Here is a 19,360-nt window from a genome sequence, read left to right on the forward strand (position 1 = left end):
AGGAAGTTAGAAAAAAAAGCAAACTAAGCCCAAATAAAGTAGAATGAAGGAAATCTGATCAGATATTAATGAAATTGCAAACAAATACATAATAAAGATGATCAGAGCCAAACATTTTTTTAAAGGTTTACAAAATAATGAATTCCAAAAGCAGAGACTCAGGCAGATATTTGTACACAAATGTTCATAGCAGCTTTAGTCACAATAGCCGAAAGGTGAAAGCAACCCAAATGTTCATCAACAGATGAATGAATAAACAAAATGTAGTATATACATACAATGGAGTATAACTCAGCCTTAAAAAGGAATGGAGTTCTGATACATGCCTCTATATGGATGACTCTTGAAGACATCATGTTGAGTGAAATAAGCCAGACACAAAGGTACAGATATTATATGATTCCACTTATATGGAATAGCTAGAATATATGAGTTTATAAAAACAAAGTAGAGTACAGGTTACTAGGAGTGGGAGGTAGAATGGAGGGTTAATACATAATGGGTGTAAGGTTTCTGTTTGGAGTGATGAGAAAGTTCTGTTAATGGATGGTTGTAAGTGTAGTGCAACATTGTGAGTGTGATTAATCCCACTGAATGGTATGCTTAGGAGTGGTTGAGATGGGAAAGTTTATATTTTCCACAATAAAAAAAGACAGTGACTAAAGAGACAATAACAATTAAATGCAATGCGTGATCCTAGACTGAATCTAATAATGGAGGAGAAAAGACCCAAAAGGACATTATTGGGACATATAAAAAACTGGAATATACTGTAAGCTTTATATCAATGCTAAATTTCTTGAACTTGATAACTGTACTTATAGTGGTTACTTAAGTGAATATCCTTGTTCTTAGAAACTGTACATGGAAGTATTAAGTGATCAATAAACATGATGTATGCAATCTGTTCTCAAATGTGTAGAAAATAGATGGATAGACGGATGAACAGATGAAAGATGGATTTATAGATAGAAGGAGAAATAGAAAGAATGATATGACAAATGTGGCAAAATGTTAAAAGGTGGTAGATCTGGGTACCTGGGAGGTATGTTGGAGTTCTCTCTAAGGGTTTTGTATTATTTTTGCAATTGTCCTGTAAGTTTAAAATTATTTCAAAATAAAAAGTTCTTTTAAAAAAATTTAATTTGTGAATTCTTTTCAAGACTGTTCAAGCAAAAAATAGAAAACACAAATAATCATAATCAGAAATGAGAAACAGAAAAGGAAATCACCTCAAAAGTTAAATAGAGAATGACCTGCATAATAAATTGCATAGGTGAGCACCTTTATGCCAATAAATTTGAAACTTTCTGAGAAATATACATTTGGTGTGTGTGGGGAGGGGGGACATACACAAGAAGAAATGGAAAATCTTAACTGTCCTATGTCTATTAAAGAAATTTAATCTGGAATAAAAAGTTTTCCCACAAAGAAAGTCCCAGGCTCAAATGGCTTTCCTGGTGAAATTCTACCAAACATTTCTGAAAATATTAATGCCAATCTTATACAAACTCTTGCAGAAGATTAACAAAAAAAAGAGGGACCACTTCTCAGTTTATTTTATTGGATCAGCATAATCTTGATATCAAAACCTTTCAGGGGAATTATAATAAAAGGAAAATCACATGCCTCTCTTTTAATATAGTATTCAAAGATGGGTCTGTTTCAGTGCATTAGTTCTCATTTTATCACAACTTCTCAGCACTCATATCTTCAACAATGCTGCCTCGGCACATAATGCATACAAAATAGGGCCAGGTGAAAGTCAATTCCTCTAACACTTTTCATGGCTAAATATATTCTTCTGGACTTTGCCTCGTCCCAGGGCCCTGAAACTAAGCCCTGAAGTATGGGTAAGATGGACTGGTAAAAATGGGGGAAAGGGCCGTTTATGCAGAGAGAAAATTAAAACCAAGACATACAGAGGGGAAGACATGGGGTATGGTAGGAAATAAAAGTCCATTTTCTGCCTTTTCTTTGCACTACACAAAAAGGTTCAGTGAGAGAAAGACCACAAACTGTGGCCTTGAATTGTCAGGTTAAGGCAATGGGAAGTGCTGAAGATTTTTGAGATGAGTGCTATATTTAGAGTTGTGCTATTTGAAGACTGACCTGACAACAGTGTTTAGAGGGTACAGAGGCTGGTGACAGAGAGCCTAGACATACAGGTGAAATTGAGGGAAAAAATGAGGCTGAAACTTAGAAAGTAGTGGTAGGGGAAATTAATTTGGATGGATGTTCTTATTTGTAGGTTTTGTGAATGGATTCTTTATTTTCTCCCTAAAATTAAAGATTTCCTTGAGGGTCCCATCCTGGATAACATCGTGTCATTAACAGAAATAGAAAAGTTGTAAGGAAAGGAAGTTTGATGAGGCGTAGAATGAACATGAAAGAATCCCAATCATACAGAATACAATATAACTGGGACTTGATATAGCCTCAGAGTCATCCAGTACTTTGAGGTCCTCTGTACCTAGGAACCCAGACTTTGTGTCCCTCTTTAATCACTAAATCTCTTATTCTCTAGGCCATTTATATTTAAGAGTACAAATTAGTTTATTCATTCAAAAGCATTTGATGAGTGACTTTTGTGTTTCAAGCATTTTTCAGGGTCTTGTCAAAAATATCTAAAGGTTACCCTGCACATAAACAGTTTCTAAAGTATGTTCTTATTAATAAAATTTAATTTCTTGTGGATCATTTAGAATATTAAAGAAATATAAGTTTATAAGATTTTTGAGTGCTAAAATGAATGAATTTTATTTTTGTTTTATTCAGTTGAATTAAATGAAGAAAAGCACAAAGAACTAATAGATAAAAAGGAGATGGAAATTGCAGAGTTAAATGCAAAATTAAGAACTCAAGAAAAGGAAAAGCAAAATGAAATAATCAAACTACAAATAGAGGTAGGTGTTTAAGAGTCTGCTAAATTTAAGCATGCATTCCTTAATCTAAACTGTCCTTTGATTATGTTTCATCACATGGGATAAATTTCAGTGAGAGGGTTTCACACACCCTCATTCCTCATCAAATGTGCTGCTCAAACACATACAGCTGTTAACTGCCTTTCAGCCTTTGGCCTGAAGGTGGGACTCTACGGTCATCCAAAAGGTCCAGATTTCCAGAGACAGAGTGTTGCTTTCTCTGAGACAGATAATTGAGGGTATTATCTGCATTTTACAGCCAACTCTACACAGGCTGGATAGGAGTACCATTTTAGCAGTGGAGACAGTGTTTCTAATCCTTAATATTACTCTCTCCCAAGCAGAAATTGTGGACCCTTGGTGAACCAACTAGAAACTCCTCTTGCTTTATTTGGGATAAAAAGAGAAAAATTTCTCCCTAATAATTTTGTGAGAATATGCCTATCAAAAGGGCAGATAAATCAGATTCCTAAAAAAAAATCTAAAGGGACTTTAAATAGTGATATTTCACTTTGAGGTGCCTTTACCTTGAGCCAATTTATTTACAAAAAAATAATGGTCATAATCTATTGGTCTCATCTAGTCTTTAAAAAGGAAAAATCATTATATACAGGGAGTCTCAGACTGAATTTAGGGTTTTGGCAGAAGATCTGCCATAACAATATAATATAAAATTTCACATTGAGTTAACAAATACATATATTAACTATATACATTAATAGTTATCAAGAAACCAAATAACTAAAAGCAATTCAGCAATAATAAGTAAAATGTTTATAGAAAATTACATCATTCTGTGTTTTGAGAGATTGTATATTCATTGCCCCCAAGTAGACATTTGTTTGATCCTGAAAGGTAGAAAGAGTTATCCACAATGTGGGATGGGGAGAATTTCCACAGGAAAAAAAATGCTGTCCCTATTCCTATGTTACTAATGCTATTTGAATACTTATAAAGTGCTGAAATAAGTGCTGAACACTTTATGTATGTTATGTCACTTTATATTCATAATTTGCCCATAAGATAAATACTCGCATTCCCATTTTATAATTGATGTACTTGAGATTCAGAGGAATTAAGTAACTTTCCTGAAGTCTCATCTCTGATAAGTGGTGAGAGCTGAGATTTTTCTGATTCCAAAACCTATGCATATCTTTCTTTGAGCATGATTATGCAGTATTGGAAAATTCTGTCTAACATTAAAGGCAGATGAAGTTATGGGTATAGGAAATAGGACCTACAATGAACACCCTGTCTCAACCAGGACAAGCCAGCATGGATACTGGGCATGGGCCAGCAGAAAATAGTCTGCTTAGAGGCCAGGAGACGTGGCCAAAGCTGTTTAAATACTTGCTGCCTCTGTGTAGGCTCTGGGTTGAACCAGAGAAATCAAGTGGAAGGCATCAGTGGAGTCAGCTGAGGGAAACTGAGGTAGGCAGGGTAAAGGAAATGGGGAGTTATAGGGTGACAGTGACATCTTTACAGACCACTGTTCAATGCATATTGCCTACAATACCAAATCACAAGCGTGGAGAGATATGGCAGCTAAGAAAGAGCAGGTCCTGAAACCAAGGTTGCAGGCTGTAACAGACAGCATGGTATGAACAAGAGGTTCTCTCTGGGGAATCAGGTCAAATAAAGAAGCAGGCAGTTGGTAAGATCCAAATCTGGAGCCCAGATCTATGCCTGGAGATCAAAGCTAGGCCATAAAGAGAGAAGGGAAAGGAGCCAATATTTTTTAAAGTATCTGTTGGGTATGAAGCATTGTGTTGGGCCTAAATTTATTTTAGGTTAGGTTTCTATTTTTTTAAGTAGACAAAGGCAGAAATGAAGCCAGTATAAAACATGAGACAAGGTAAACAGCAGCTCTAACAGAAATATAATCAAGTCAAATATGTAAATTTTAAATTTTCTAGTAGCCACTTTTAAAAAGAAACAAGTGAAATTAATTTTAATAATATATTTTATTTAGCCCACAATATTTAGAACATTATTTTACCTTGTAATCAGTATGTTAAATGTAGTATTACATGCAATGGAATATTACTCAGCCTCTGTTTAGTTTCCTACACTGATCAAAGTAGAAATGAAGTGGGTTGACTTTAAACGATGGGAATTTATTAGCTTGCAGTTTGAGGCTGTGAGACTGTCCAAATCAAGGCATCATCAAGGTAATGCTTTCTTCCCAAATTCTGGCTGCTAGAGATCCTTGGCTCCTCTGCCACATGGCAAGTCATATGGCAACATCTGCTGGTCTCTGTTTTCTCTTCTGGCTTTCATTCCTTTGAGCTTCTTGCTTCCATGACTTTCTCTCTTAGTCTGAATTTCATTCTCTTATAAAGGACTTCAGTAAGAGGATTAAGACCCACCCTGGGCCATGTCTTAACTGAAGTAATCTCATCAAAAGGTCCTACTTAAAATAGGTTTACACCCACTGGAATGGATTAGCTTTAAGAACATGATTTTCTAGGCACATACAGTTCCAAACCACCATAGCCTCTAAAATCAACATTTCTAGTGTTCATTAGCCACATGTAACTAGTGGTTACTAGCCACTAGGTCTGGAGAAGTGACCATAAAGTGAAGGAATAAAGAATAAAGACTTGAGAGCAAAACTGAAAAGTACTACAGCACATAGATATGAAAAGGAAACCTGTGTGAGGGAAGGGAAGAGTGTTTGTTCTTAAGAGCAAATGCAGGCAGGACTACACCACAGCATACTCAGGGTTTGGATCAAGACTGTGCTCAGTTTGTCCTGGGGGTGTTAGCATCTGGTTTTGGTTACTCTTTCTATTGAACAGAGATGGGCCAGAATGTATGTGCTTGGTAATGGCTGGTGATTTCAGCTAAGGCAAAATCTAATTTTTGGCCTCTGAGAATCATCTAATAATGTGATTAGAACATGTTTTGTTTAGCTATAAATCATGGCAGAAAGTGGGAGAAAAAGGAAAGTGCCATTTTACTTTGGTTACTAAGCGACACTTCTATAACTGCAGCACCGTATGTGTCTACAACAAAATGATTAAATGAAGTAAGAAAAAGAAATGGGTCTAAGTAAAAGAACAGATGGCATTATACACTGATGTACTACAAATAAGAGAATCTTATCTTGCTTTAGTAAAATGTCAGATTTTTCTTTTAAATATTTAGTTACATGGGATCATTGTGACAAGAAGACTTCTCTGTAGAACTGTCTTCATGATTGGTAGCGTGCAAATCTATAGCATTCATCAAAAAGACTATTCTTTCATCAGTTCTTGGTAAATAACAGCAAATGTCCTCCTATAAGTACATGCACCGAAGACTGATTTTTAAATCCAATTTTGCTGAGTAAATATTCACAATTGGCCAGAAAAAAAATTAAAAAAAAAAAAACAACCTCATTAACAGTAACATTGTAAACTTAATCCTTAACTTTGTGAAGCAGGGAAGATATTTCATTTTAAAATCTTAGAAAGAAATCACAAACAATAGTGCATATGTAAAATCCTATTAATAATAGCTAAAACTGTATGGACTAATTGATGTAGTTGAGTTTAAAACTTTCCCTCTTATCCCAGACCTCTGCAGATAATATTGCCATTGCCAGCTCATTTTTATCCCTTTTCTCCCTTCCCCCAAAAAAGGATTATTTCTTGTTGGACAGAGGCTAGGTCAATCTACATAATAAAGAGATTAAGAAAGTATGGAAAACAGAGGGGGAGAAAAGCTGCATTTGTAGCTGAGTGTTGACAGAGATATTGCAAGATACTGTGGTGATCTTTTGAAGCAGCTGAAGACTGTGATAGGTATGGATATGAGAAAAAAGTGTTTACACATCACCATTTTTGAAAAATGCTAGTAAATGTCTTGAGTTAGTTTGAAATTCCTTTTGTTTCCTGATAGATTTATCGGGCCACACCTCCCTCCCCCACCTTTTTTGTCTGAAACTGAACCACTGGGGTTAAAACAGTGTATACACCTCAAACGTTGAGCTTCCATTCTTTTGTTCTAAAGTCTTTTCAGTGGGTTGTTTAACCAGATGTCAGAATCTTGAAGATATTTTAACAAAGTAATTGAGTTTTTTTCTAGATTCTATCATCTCCATCATTTTTCAAATTGCTGCCCTTCTACTCCCACTTTACCTTATGTTGTAAGAATTCACAAGTCTTAGTTAAGATCACTTACTTTTCATTTTCCTGAAGCTTTGGTTTCCCTGAGGTGCTTGGTAGGGTACCATGTTGAAGACTGTAATCATTGAGCAGAAAGAAGATTGATGTTGATTTTAGAGGCTCTTCGCTGCTGCTCCTGCTGCTGCCTCCTTCTGGGCAAGTGTACCCACTAACCAAAGAGAGGCCTGAGTGGCCAACTGAGAGACAATAGGCCAGGTTTCAAGATTTACCATCACTTCTAATCCACCGGTTGGGAGTTTGCATTTTGTTTGTGATCTGTGCGCTGGCACTGATCTAGCCCATGTCTGTTATTTGATTGGTTTACAGAACTCTTTCTTCTTCTGTAATTTATCCTAATTATAACTATCCATTTCTCTTTCAAGTCATTATATAATCTCATAAAGAATTTATTCTTAGTCCTCAGGGAGGCTACACTATTAAAGTCAATCTGAAGGGAAGAATTATAATGAAAGGTTTTGCAAAATATTAGTCCTATAAGAATGTCTTATGACAATTTTTTAACCTTAAATTCAGTTTGATGCCAAGCCAGCAAGAGTTCAAACTAAAACAACAAAATCATATCCAGTTTTTCTCCCATGACTATTATTTATTCTACATTTTCTTTACAAAAGTACACTCATGGTAACGTGAAAGTATTTTTAGCTATCTTTAAGTTAAACTAGATTCTCAGTCCTGGTTGCAAAATAGAATCACCTAATACCTTGAGAAAAAGATGATGCCCAGCCTTAGCTCTGAATCTCATAGGTGCACAGGCACTTGATCTTTTAAAATTTGTCCCCCGGTAGGACTGATGGCTTGATGTGCTGAGCCCTCTGTCTTGGGGGTGGCCCCTGTGAAGCTTGTTGCTGCAAGGAGAAGCTAAACCTGCTTATAATTGTGCCTAAGAGTCTCCCCGAGTGCCTCTTTGTTGCTCAGATGTGGCCCTCTCTCTCTAGCTAAGCCACCTTGGCGGGTGATCTCACTGCCCTCCCCGCTAGGTGGGACCTGACTCCCAGGGGTGTAAATCTCCCTGGCATTGCAGGAAATGACACCTGGGGATGAACCTGGACCCAGCATCGTGGGATTGAGAACATCTTCTTGACCAAAAGGGGGATGTGAAATGAAACGAAATAAAGCTTCAGTGGCTGAGAGATTTCAAATGGAGTCGAGAGGTCACTCTGGTGGACATTCTTACGCACTATATAGATAACACTTTTCAGGTTTTAATATATTGGAATAGCTAGAAGTAAATACCTGAAACTACCAAACTCTAACCCATAGCCTTGACTCTTAAAGACAATTGTATAACGATGTAACTTACAAGAGGTGACAGTGTGATTGTGAAAACCCTGTGGCTCGCACTCCCTTTATCCAGTGTATGGATGGAGGAGTAGAAAAATGGGGACAAAACCTAAATGAAAAATAGGGTGGGATGGGGAGGGGGTGATCTGGGTGTTCTTTTTTTATTTTTATTTTTTATTCAGATTCTGATTCTTTCTGGTGTAAGGAAAATGTTCAAAAAATAGATTGGAGTGATGAATGCACAACTATAAGATGGTACTGTGAACAGTTGATTGTACACTATGGATGATTGTATGGTATGTGAATATATCTCAATAAAACTGAATTTTTAAAAAAAGTGTCCCCGGGTAATTTAAATCAGATGTCAGAATCTCAAAAATATTTATGGAAGTTTATGGAGTATATAGACACACAGAGTGGAAAATGAATCTCTCTCTCTCTCTTGCTTGTGCAATATAGAACTTAAAGAAAAGTACTCAGAATCTTTTGATACTATATTCTAATTGATTCTAACAAGGTTTCAGTAAATTAATAGGTTAAATAAGCAAATCAGAGTTAATCTTGTTTGGGTATTCTTTCCTCTTTCTTAAAATTGTTTCTTAAAGAATTATTTTTCTATCATCTGTTATACAGAGAATACATTTACATTACAAATTATATGTCAAAGGAAATTACAGATTATACTTATATTTGTAGAAAGTAAGTCTAATTGTTTAACTAGAATGTTCTCAATAACTTTTTTTTTTTTAATTCAGTTTGATGCCAAACTAGCAAGAGTTCGAACTAAATCTACAAAATCATATCCAGATTCTACTGTTTTGCCACAAAGTATCTACAGAAGGGTACGTAGAGATTTTCTCCCATGACTGTTGCTTAAGAAAACAAAATTTCTTAGTGTGTTTCTATAAAAAGTATCTATTATCTACTAACAATATATTTAATGGTTGTTTCTTAAAGTATATCACATGATCAGAAAGATATTAGATTTTGAATAATCTTAAAAAGTCACTTTCTATTTAAACTAGGACATCTGAGTAGAAAATTAAATCATCAGAGTCTTTGGACCCTTTAAAGGAATTACATAATATATTCTAAATTAGGGCTGATTTACTATTCTGGAATAATTTGGCACTCAGAAGATTTCCTTTTGTTTAATTCCTCCTCCGTTTTTATGCTTGTTATATAACTTCAAAACTTATAGGGAAAGGGGAACAAACCAAAAGAAATGGTGCTCATGTGTGTTTTTAAATCCTTATACTGATTTTACCTCATTAAGTCCCCAAAACTGAAATCATAGATCTTTCAAAATAAGGTGTCTTTTTAAATACCTCCTCAAACCAGAACTGTAGTTTTTGTTGTTTTCGTTGTACTTAATCTTACTTCTAAATTGCAATAACAAAATTTTTCTGCTTCCTCTAGAAGCTTCAGCATCTTCAGGAAGAAAAAAACAAGGAGATTGCAATTCTTCGTAATACCATTCATGATTTAGAGCAACGTCTCTGTCTTGGCAAAGATTCTCACCTTAAGCGTAGAAGGTTTTGAGAACAGCGGTAAATTTATTAGCTGCTGTTTAACTTCTTTAAAAGCAGTTGAAATTTTCACCTCTATTTCCAGTATAACACACTGCCAAATTAGTAACAACAATGAAACAAAACATACAGCTTTAAACTTTTTTAATTGAGTTTATATAAAGAAATCCACATCTTAGCCAATTGTGCACTGTATTCTTGCTTAATAGTATTAACCATAAAGGAGTTCAGGTTTATAGGGCTTGGTTTACCTATTGAACCATCATTATTATGGAAATACTTTCTAAGCAGCCTAAAGCTAGGCAACAATCTTTTTTCTTTTCCTTACATCTTTCACAACAAGCATTCTCAAACTTTAGAAGAGTATGATACAATGCTAGATAAAGTAAACAAGATACAAAGGTTCTATTCATATGTGATATTAAAAATCAAGATGTGTCTTAGATATGAAAAAAGGATAGATGATTATTTTAAATGTAGTCATATATGCTTTTTTAGCAAAATATTCATGTGTAAAGTGTTTCTGGATCTTAAAATTCTGAATCTACTTCTTTCTTTAAAGATTTAATCAGTTTAAAAGGCAGGATTAAAAAGATAGAGATAATATTGTTTTGAGAGATAAGAAAAAAAATGGAAAATACGTCTTTGTTGTTCTTCCTCCATTCTAAATTGCTAACTATCTAACAGAAACCCCTAGGTCATAGTTTATGTTTCTGTTCTCATTAATACAAATAGAATGCTGGAAAAAGAAAAAGAAAGACATATTAACCAAATGCTGCAATCACCTTTCACTTGCCCCATAACAACTAAATTTGGGGGTCAAAATTTGGGTCAAAATTCCTATGACATAAATTTTAAAATCTGGAAGCCAATATAGTAGATTTCTCCAGGTTTGTACACATCCAATTTCTACTTTTTGGTCACAATTAATTAGGTAGCTTATACAATCAAGGGAAACAATTTGTGTCCAGACTGGCTTAGGGGGAGATATCCTATTTTAAATATTTAGTTTGCAGGTCATTTTCACATATCTGCCTTATTATTTCATTCTCAATTGGTGCTGACTTCTGTGGGCTTGAGCAGCTGCTGACTTATCTGTCAGGCAGCTGGAGGCAAACGTCACTGTCAAGATTCAATGACATTCTCCTCTGCCCAAAGCCCCTGTCAGCTACATAAAGATGGGAGGTTTTCTTTACACTGGCAGGTGATTGCAGACCCTGTTTTTTCAAATACCAGATGTCGACAATGTCAGCAACAGCTCCTAGGAGCCAACTCTGAATCTTTGGACACCTTGCAGAATAATTGATTTATACATCTCTTTCGTCAGAGTTTTTTCTGATGAGGGGAAAGTTGTAAACCCTCACTCTCTGGCATATCGCAGTTATCTGGGTGACCCTCTCTTTGCTGGCCCTGGTGCTTATGATGGTGATGAAGGCCTGGAGGAGGGGGTTGCTGAGGAGCATCTGGTGCTCCTGTTTGCTGATTCTCTGGAAGCTGACTGTTCCCAGGATGCTTGTGATGATGATTGTGATGGGGATGTGGCTGAGAAACCTCGGTTGTTTTTTCCGTAATGGCCAATGATACATTTTCACAGACGTCTTCATCTTTAAGAGCCTGGAACAAATTTATGAATCACTTAACCAGTTTAAACATTTTGCAGGGATACATGGAAAATGACTTGTAGCACTAACATATATGAAATTCCAAGTAGTTGGTTAGAATGTATCTGTCATTTTTTCTCACCCCCATACTAATAAGAAAGAGTGTGATGTCAGTTTCACCCTCTAGACTGTTTTTATTAAAGTTTGGTTCCCCTCCCCATCTAATTATAAAGTGTCTCTTGTTCAAAGTTTACATTTAATCAAAGGATCTTAAAGTATCTTTCAAATGAATTAATGTTGCTGTTTTGCAAATAGATAAAATAGGGTGTAATCATTGTTACGGTTTATTTTTAGTACACCAACAGAAATGAATTACATAATTGATCATGAAACACCAACTTAGATGGCTCTTAAATATTTCCTCTTTTCTCCTCATAAAAATAATTGAGAAAAATACCGTAGGAGGGCAGTTTCCACATTTATTTTCACAGTAAGCGATCTTAATGCCTTCTTCTACATATGGGAAAGTTAGGAAGGAGTAAGGCAAACGAAAATGATAGACAAGATGGCCACATCTGGAAAAAAAAAGAACAAATAAATGTCTTACAATATTTTCTGTATCCTGATCCTACTCAAGCACAGCCCTAATGGATAATTTAGGTTTAATTGTTTTGTAACTAAGACCCTTTCATAGCTTAAGTAAATTTCTTTGGATGGGGTCTACAAAAGACCTCCCTGGCACTGCATAGCAGGTAATGTCATAGCAAGACTACAGGGAGTCTAATAGTAGCTTTTTGAAATATTGTATGTCTGTAACCCTAAATAACATCAAAAATGTATAGTACATCATTATACTACAGTTTTGTAATTGGCATATAAATTCTACCAATGCCCAAACCACTGCCTTATAATATTTAGGCTCAGGAAGTCACATGAGCTTTTCATAACTGCTAACACAGCACAGTCAAATTTCATACAAGCAGAAATCACAGTATAACAAAAGATCCCCAAGCCTTAGCCATTAGCCCATTTACTCAGAAATATATCTGATACAACAAAGATTTCAGCACAACTTGGGAACTGGAATTAAAACACTTGGGCATGCTCAGAAATGGTGGGATTGAAAGGTCCTTCTTGCCCACATTTACCCAGTACATGCAGTTTTTTGTGGATATCAAAGAGTTATATTTTACAAATAACTAAATTAGAATCTTGGAGGCCTAAAGAATGGCATGTAATATTAAAAAATATTATTTGAAATGATGGAAATGTGTTGGTAATGGATGGTGGTGATGGTAGCACAATATTGTGAACACAGTTAACAGCACTGAAATATATTTCTGAATATGATTAAAAGGGGAAATGTTAGATTGTATATATGGTAAAGGAATAACATTTTTTTAAAATCCATGGAATTACATGACGAAAACAGTGGACCCTAAATTAAACCATGGACTTTAATTAATAGTACAGTTATTAAAATGTGCTATCATGAATTGTAACAAATGTTCCAGACCAATGCAAGGTATTCATGGTAGGGTGGTGTATGAGAATTCTGTATTTTATTCATGACTGTTTGGTAAACTCAAAACTTTCTAATAAGGAAAAATATTAAATTAAAATTTAAAAGAAATGGTTTAGTATAAGACCTAAGCAGTCTGGTTCACCATTCCTGAAGAGCTAACAGAAAACAACTAAGAATGTTTATAATAAGAGAATGTATACATTTTGTTTCCCTTAACCTTTGAATGTTTTATTTGTTCATGGGATAAGAAGATTGGTGCAGATTAAGGCTAAATAATTCACACACTTTATAGTTCAGAAAGTCAGGTATGCAATCTTATTATTACAAATTAGATTACAGACAGGCCTAGTGTGGTTGTGTTACTCATCTGCAAAACACGTAAATTAGAATTGTATGTGATATACAAATTGATCCTTCTTTTGATTTAACCAGATACCAATTTATTGGGAAAAGTATAGTCAATTTTCCATATTTCCCTATTGGAATGGTGAACTCTTGCATGCTTTATTTTCAAGAAAGTAATTTTAAAATATTAAAACCAAACACTTTAGTGGATTCACTTTGAATCTGAGTACTTGATAATAAAATAAAAATAAATGTCTTATTTTAAATCATTTACAATTTAATTACATACAAAGCAAGGATCTTTTAATGTGTGTGTGTGTGTGTCTGTATCTATGTGCATACATACCTATCATATATGAAGAAGTCATCTTTCTTTCCGTTTAAAAGAGCCCAGACATCTCTTTCGTTTTCTTTTTGCTGATAAACTGAAATATGCTCTGAAACCTTGTTTTTAAGATGTATGTATTTTAATTGAGAAGTGATTTCATGATGATTAACAATAATATAGGAAATATTAGAATATCCTTCTTTCTCCAGTTTTACTCTCAGGTCTTCCAATCTAAAATATTTGGGAAAAATATATGAAATGAATAATTTCATTTAATTTTTTCATTGTTTCAACTCTCTTCCTCTTCACTATTTTTCCCTATATGTGAAACTCTTCTTCCTACTATTTTTTACTTATGCATACATCTTTGTATTGTTGTAAAAGACCCTGAAACTTTCATTTTTTTAAGTTATTAAACACTTACACTATACTTATTTAGTCCTCAAATTAATCCTATGAATTGTATATTTTATCTCACTGACAGATACAGAGAATTCTAGCTTATAAATATTTGATGAATAACTTAACAAACATTTTTGTTATATATTTGTCCTATTATATATATAGTTGTTAAATGATCCAAGACTCCTGATGGGAAGTCTAGTGTTCATCCTACTCTAGCACAGCACTACATATTTAGCATAAAATTATAAACTATAGGTTCCCAAAAAGAAGAAAAAGTTCTATAACCGCAAGAAAACGACTGTAAACATTTTGGTGTATATCCTTCTAATCTTTCTTCTAACATGTTCTATGCAAACATGTATAGCTTTTCCCAAAATGTGATTTAATGAATGCATCTTTTCCCTTTTTATTTACGTATATTTATTTGTTCACTTATTAGCCTCCTCCTGTGAAAAACCTAGACCACAGAAAGACTATCTTACCTAGAAGCCTGCAGAATGCAAAGGTATCAGCTGGCTTGAAGAAGAGCAACCACAGTCACTGAACCATTGGAGTTCAGCATTGGATCTTGGCCCCTTATGGTCCAGGCTGGGGGACGCTTACAAAAGGGACTTTGCTCCTGGCTCTCTGTTCCTCCCCAGGGGAGGAGACAGAGAGCCAGGGCAAGCCCTAGGCTTTTCCACATTGCTGGGGTTGTCCTGTAAAAGAAAACACCTTTCTGTCATCTTCACAGATACATTATCACAATGGATTTCTATAAATCCAGCAGGTATAATTCTACATCCTATAAATACCTAGCCCATGGATTCTGTCTCCATGTTGTTGGGCACATTAGGTTGCCATGTACTACATCTTCCCGTAGAAGGGAAGGTATCAATCAGAGACAGGGGACTTGTCAAAGCACCTCTTAAGTATCTGTCTTAGCAAGATATTTTTAAAAAGCCCTGCTATGAAAGTTTGCCTTACCAAGCAACCCACTAATTCTCTAAGAGAAGACAAAAGTTTAGAAAAATACTGAAAAGTGTGCTTTCTATAACCATGTAATATTTTGTAAACACAATCTGACTTAGATTTGAGACACACTAAGTTCTGACTGCTTCTTTCTGTGCTCTACCAATCCAAGAAAGGAAAGGATAAATAGGGGATTCTGCACAATAACGAATTAAGAGTGAGCATAGAAAGAAAACCCAGAAAGGAGGTGGTAGTGAGGACAGTACACCAGCATGAATGTGGCTCATGCAGGGCCCTGAACTTTCCAGGTTCAACCTTTCTACTTTTGTAAATCTCTTGTGTATGGCTCCTCTTGCTCTTATTCCTCAAAGTCTAGCTCTATATTAACTTTAAAGGATTTGACTCTCTTCAGATGTAAAACTTCCTGTGATAATTTTACTACACACCCAGGATAAATATGGAGTAAGTGGGGAAAAATTGACAGTAGAGAAATATTACAAATCACTGTCCTTTTACCATTTAAAACTCATTGAAATCTACACTCAAATAGTCTATATACTTTCAGGAAATCCTGTGATGAAACTGCACATTCTGGGGTCAAAAGATGCCTCCTGAGTGGGGAAGTTAAAATGTTAGCTCCTGACCAGAAATATCCCCAGAATAGGGCTCTAAGCACAGAGGTAGAAATAAAATGGTGAATTTTTGTAGAGAGGCAGTGAAAAAAGGAATACACTCATTAGAGGTGAACAAAGAACAAAAGATCCCCACACCTAAGTCTGGCTCATTTTTCTGAGTCTATAGAGAGAGATCTGAACAAAACGCCAGAACTAGGAAGTTAGTATGTTTTTCAGACTCTGCTCTGGCATGAAAAAGCAAAAGCTTTTGTTTGGACTAAGTTACCTAATGTGAGCCCAGAATTAAGAGGGAAGTAGAAACATTAAAATAAGATTGGTGACAGCATGGTATGTGAATATATCCCAAAAAAATGAATTTAATAAAAAAAATAAGATTGGTCTAGGCTCTAAGGTACTGGTAGATATCAATAGAACTTTTTAAACCCTGATTATCTCTCATGTTATTTAACACCTCAAAATATAGCCTATCTTGTTAGAAGCCCAGCTAAAGAGGGGGCAAGGGGAGGGAGAGAAATAAATTAAAGGACTTAAGGCCCTCTGAATTATTTATTCTAATATTTTTTTAATTCTAATATTTTTTAAAAAGAGGCTACATCTGAACATCAGGACTTATCTAGAAAATTACATAATAAACTTTTGACTATAATTATAGTTGTTAGGCAGTTATATAAAAATAATGAAGATAACAAAATTGTTTTACTGGAAGCTGATCCAATAACAGTTGGGAAGATTAGTTGTAAACTTAAATAATCTCACTACTTTTCAATCACAAAACCTATATTTGTTGGCCACATACAGACTTAGACTTGTTTCAGATACCCCATTAAAAGTCAGGAAATTCAGCAGCTGTCTCCATCCTCTTCCCCTGAACTTCAGACAGGCATTTGAGATTCTTTCCTCATCCACCGAAAATCACCCACTCACCACTTAAACTGCAAAACCTTGCCTGATTTTGATATAAGTTGTGACTCTTTTAAAGATGACCTTTTCTGCATTGTGGAACAAACCCGCTCTTTTTTTTTCCTTTTGAAACTGCTCACAGTATCTCTGGACATTCTTACAGCACGGTAGAATGGGCTTTTCAGTCTCTGCTCTTCAAATCCATGAGGCTGTTTTTCCCCTTACAGTGCTCACTCTGTATTACAGTGGGAAATAATTAAGTCTGACCACGTAATAACGATTATATAACATCACAATCTTTTGTAGAGCAAAATTGTTAGGTTTCTCCAGGGTCCCCCGCTCCCATCTTCATCCTAAACTGTGCAAAAGGCAGGTCTAGAAATCAGCAAGTACTATCAGAGATGCCCCTGTGAAACTTCACCCACCACACCCAATTTCAGACTTTTTGTTCTCTTTATTATTATTTCCTTCACCTTCCTTTTTAAAAAAGTCTATTCAACAGGAGGAAGTCATTTTATCAGACTCAAAGACCAAATGTTTACCAAACTCAAAGAATAAGTATTGGAAAAAATAAGTTCCTACTTACACAACCCCTTCCAAAGTCTCTGCTTCCTTTCTCTTCCGCTCCGCAGCTGCACAAAGCCACTGGGAAACTCTGGTATTTATAGTCCTGTTGTTTATCTCACCCTCAGCTGTAGTTGAAAGTTCAGGGCTCTCTGCTGCAGTGACCTTGAAAGCAGAACAAACCCCTGAACTGACTATTATTATCAAGTTAACTGAAAAGAAAAGAACAAGTGGTGCCATGCATAATGGAGGCGGGGAGGAGGGGGGGGGTGCTTGGCAATTAATGACTTTTCTCTATCCTTTTTCCTCACCCCAGTTTCTAAGATTTAATGGTACAGTCGGGGGAGGGAGGTAAAGAGGGCTCAGAGTCATGTTCTTTTCCAAGCTATAACAGGGGAAGACATATGCTGAGCCAGCGAGTTATTGCTGCTTTAAAAAACAAAAGAAACAACAGACCTTTCCTTTTGCTTTGTGGTGGGGGGGGCCCTAGCCTAACTCACAGTATACAAGCTTTGTTAGAAAAGTCACCTGCTGTTTCAAATCATTCCTGTCTCCTACTGTTACAGACCTGTTTGGATTTACTTGGGTATATTTAAAACTTGAAATTGTATGGGATCTCACAGGACCTCTACTCTTTTCTTTCTCATTTAAAGAAAGGAAATTAAAAAACAGACCCTCCTATCTAAGCGAAACCAGCCTCGTTTTTATTATCTCTGAAGTAACTCATTGGAAGGCCTGTGCGTCTCACAAAATTGTGTAAAAATCTACTGTAAAAAGTACTACATTAATGCAAAGTGTTAATGGGGGTGGGGAGTTATGGAACTATTTTCTTCATGATTTTTCTGTAATCCTACAACTTCTCTAACAAAAACATTATATTAAAAAAATCAAATTATCTTTACAAATATAGGTATCATACAAATAAAAGTTAGTAGCAGTTGTAGTTGGACATAAATAAAGGTATGGAAATTTCAAAATAAAATTTAAAATTCCTATTTCAGAAAGGAGTACATTCTTTCCACTAACCCTTACACAGCCATGGTAGGTGAGGTAAGGAGCAATGTTAAAAGATGTCATTCCTGGTTAGAGATTGTTTTCAGGTATGCTTTGCATACTTGAAAATACCTTGCATTTTATCCGAACAAACCCTTATTGGTTGCTATATGCTGGGTGCTATGGTACAAGATGCAGGAAATATAAAGAGGTTCTTATGTCATCCATCTCATAAAGAAACTTAATATCAAAGTAGGAGCTTGACACTTTGAAAGCTAAATTCGGTTTAATTGCACTAAGCAGCAGGTTTTAGCTTTTTGAGTCCTAGACTCCTTTGAGAATCTACTTTAAATCCTTAATTTCTCCCCAGAAAAAAATGCACATATATAGAAGATATTCACTTCTTTAAAAAAATCTCATGGAAAATCTTTGCATAAAATAAATACTTCCCTCATGTAGCTCATCTCTTTGACAAATTTAGTCATATTGTATCTGTATGTATCAGGAAACTGAATATTTCACTATCACCTCATTCCTTTATTTGTGGCTCTTAGCAGCAGTCTCCTGCCCCAAAAGTATTCCCTCCAAGTATACAGCTGGCTCCAAAGGAAATCACCTAGGATTATGTGTGTTCAGGCCAAAATTCCAGGTAACAAAGAGGAGATAATGGAGAGTTTGTGATCACTGTAGGGAATCCATTCTTATCATCCTCTCCTGTGCCAGGCAGCTGGGACCAGTCAGCATTGTCAAGAAAGCAGAATTTTCAGTTAAATCCAACAAACATCTATCAGATTCTTAGCTAGGCATAATGCTAAGTTTTGTGGATATAGAGCTTTGAAAAAAGCTCTGAATCCCTTGTTCTCAAGGAACTTAAAATCTAATGGGCAGTGATGCATTGAAGGTAAGCATGTTCGTAAATGGTTGTTTAAAGGCATGTAACCTACAGAGTAGCACCACAAACCTAAGTAAGTGTTAGAAAAAAAATTATATATATTTATATATACATAGATATATAAAGAAAAATATCTAATGGTATAGACAGGCCGACTAGGATCGTGGTAATCAGAAGGTTCTGTTGAACCTTGGAAATGAAAAAATGAGCATTTACCCCAGCCTGGAGATAGGGCCAGCATGTTTGGGTTGGCACACTCTCAAAGCAAATTCAGCAGGCACTTTACCTTAGGTTTTACACCTACCTTCAGAGCAC

At 35.4% G+C, this 19,360-nt stretch overlaps 2 protein-coding genes across 2 annotated transcripts in view; one reads left to right on the plus strand and one right to left on the minus strand.

Moving 5' to 3' along the window:
• The window catches only part of CCDC152 (coiled-coil domain containing 152), an 86,352-nt gene extending 76,353 nt beyond the window's left edge, over positions 1–9,999 (plus strand). The window contains exons 7-9 of the mRNA XM_037799146.1: positions 2,779–2,906; positions 9,133–9,219; positions 9,797–9,999. Of these exons, the coding sequence (XP_037655074.1) occupies positions 2,779–2,906; positions 9,133–9,219; positions 9,797–9,919 (338 nt within the window). The 3' untranslated portion in view covers positions 9,920–9,999. The remainder of the gene's footprint in view (positions 1–2,778; positions 2,907–9,132; positions 9,220–9,796) is intronic.
• Positions 10,000–10,033: 34 nt separating this feature from the next.
• Positions 10,034–17,340, minus strand: LOC119506176 (selenoprotein P). Its single transcript, XM_037799145.1, has 5 exons — positions 17,183–17,340; positions 14,593–14,808; positions 13,724–13,936; positions 11,965–12,082; positions 10,034–11,520 (listed from the first exon to the last, which is right to left on the minus strand). The coding sequence occupies exons 2-5, from the start codon at positions 14,793–14,795 to the stop codon at positions 10,957–10,959; spliced, it is 1,098 nt and encodes a 365-aa protein (XP_037655073.1). The 5' UTR covers positions 14,796–14,808; positions 17,183–17,340; the 3' UTR covers positions 10,034–10,956.
• Positions 17,341–19,360: the final 2,020 nt, after the last annotated feature.

Source organism: Choloepus didactylus, chromosome 11 (assembly GCF_015220235.1).
Source record: "Choloepus didactylus isolate mChoDid1 chromosome 11, mChoDid1.pri, whole genome shotgun sequence".
NCBI lineage: Eukaryota > Metazoa > Chordata > Mammalia > Pilosa > Megalonychidae > Choloepus > Choloepus didactylus.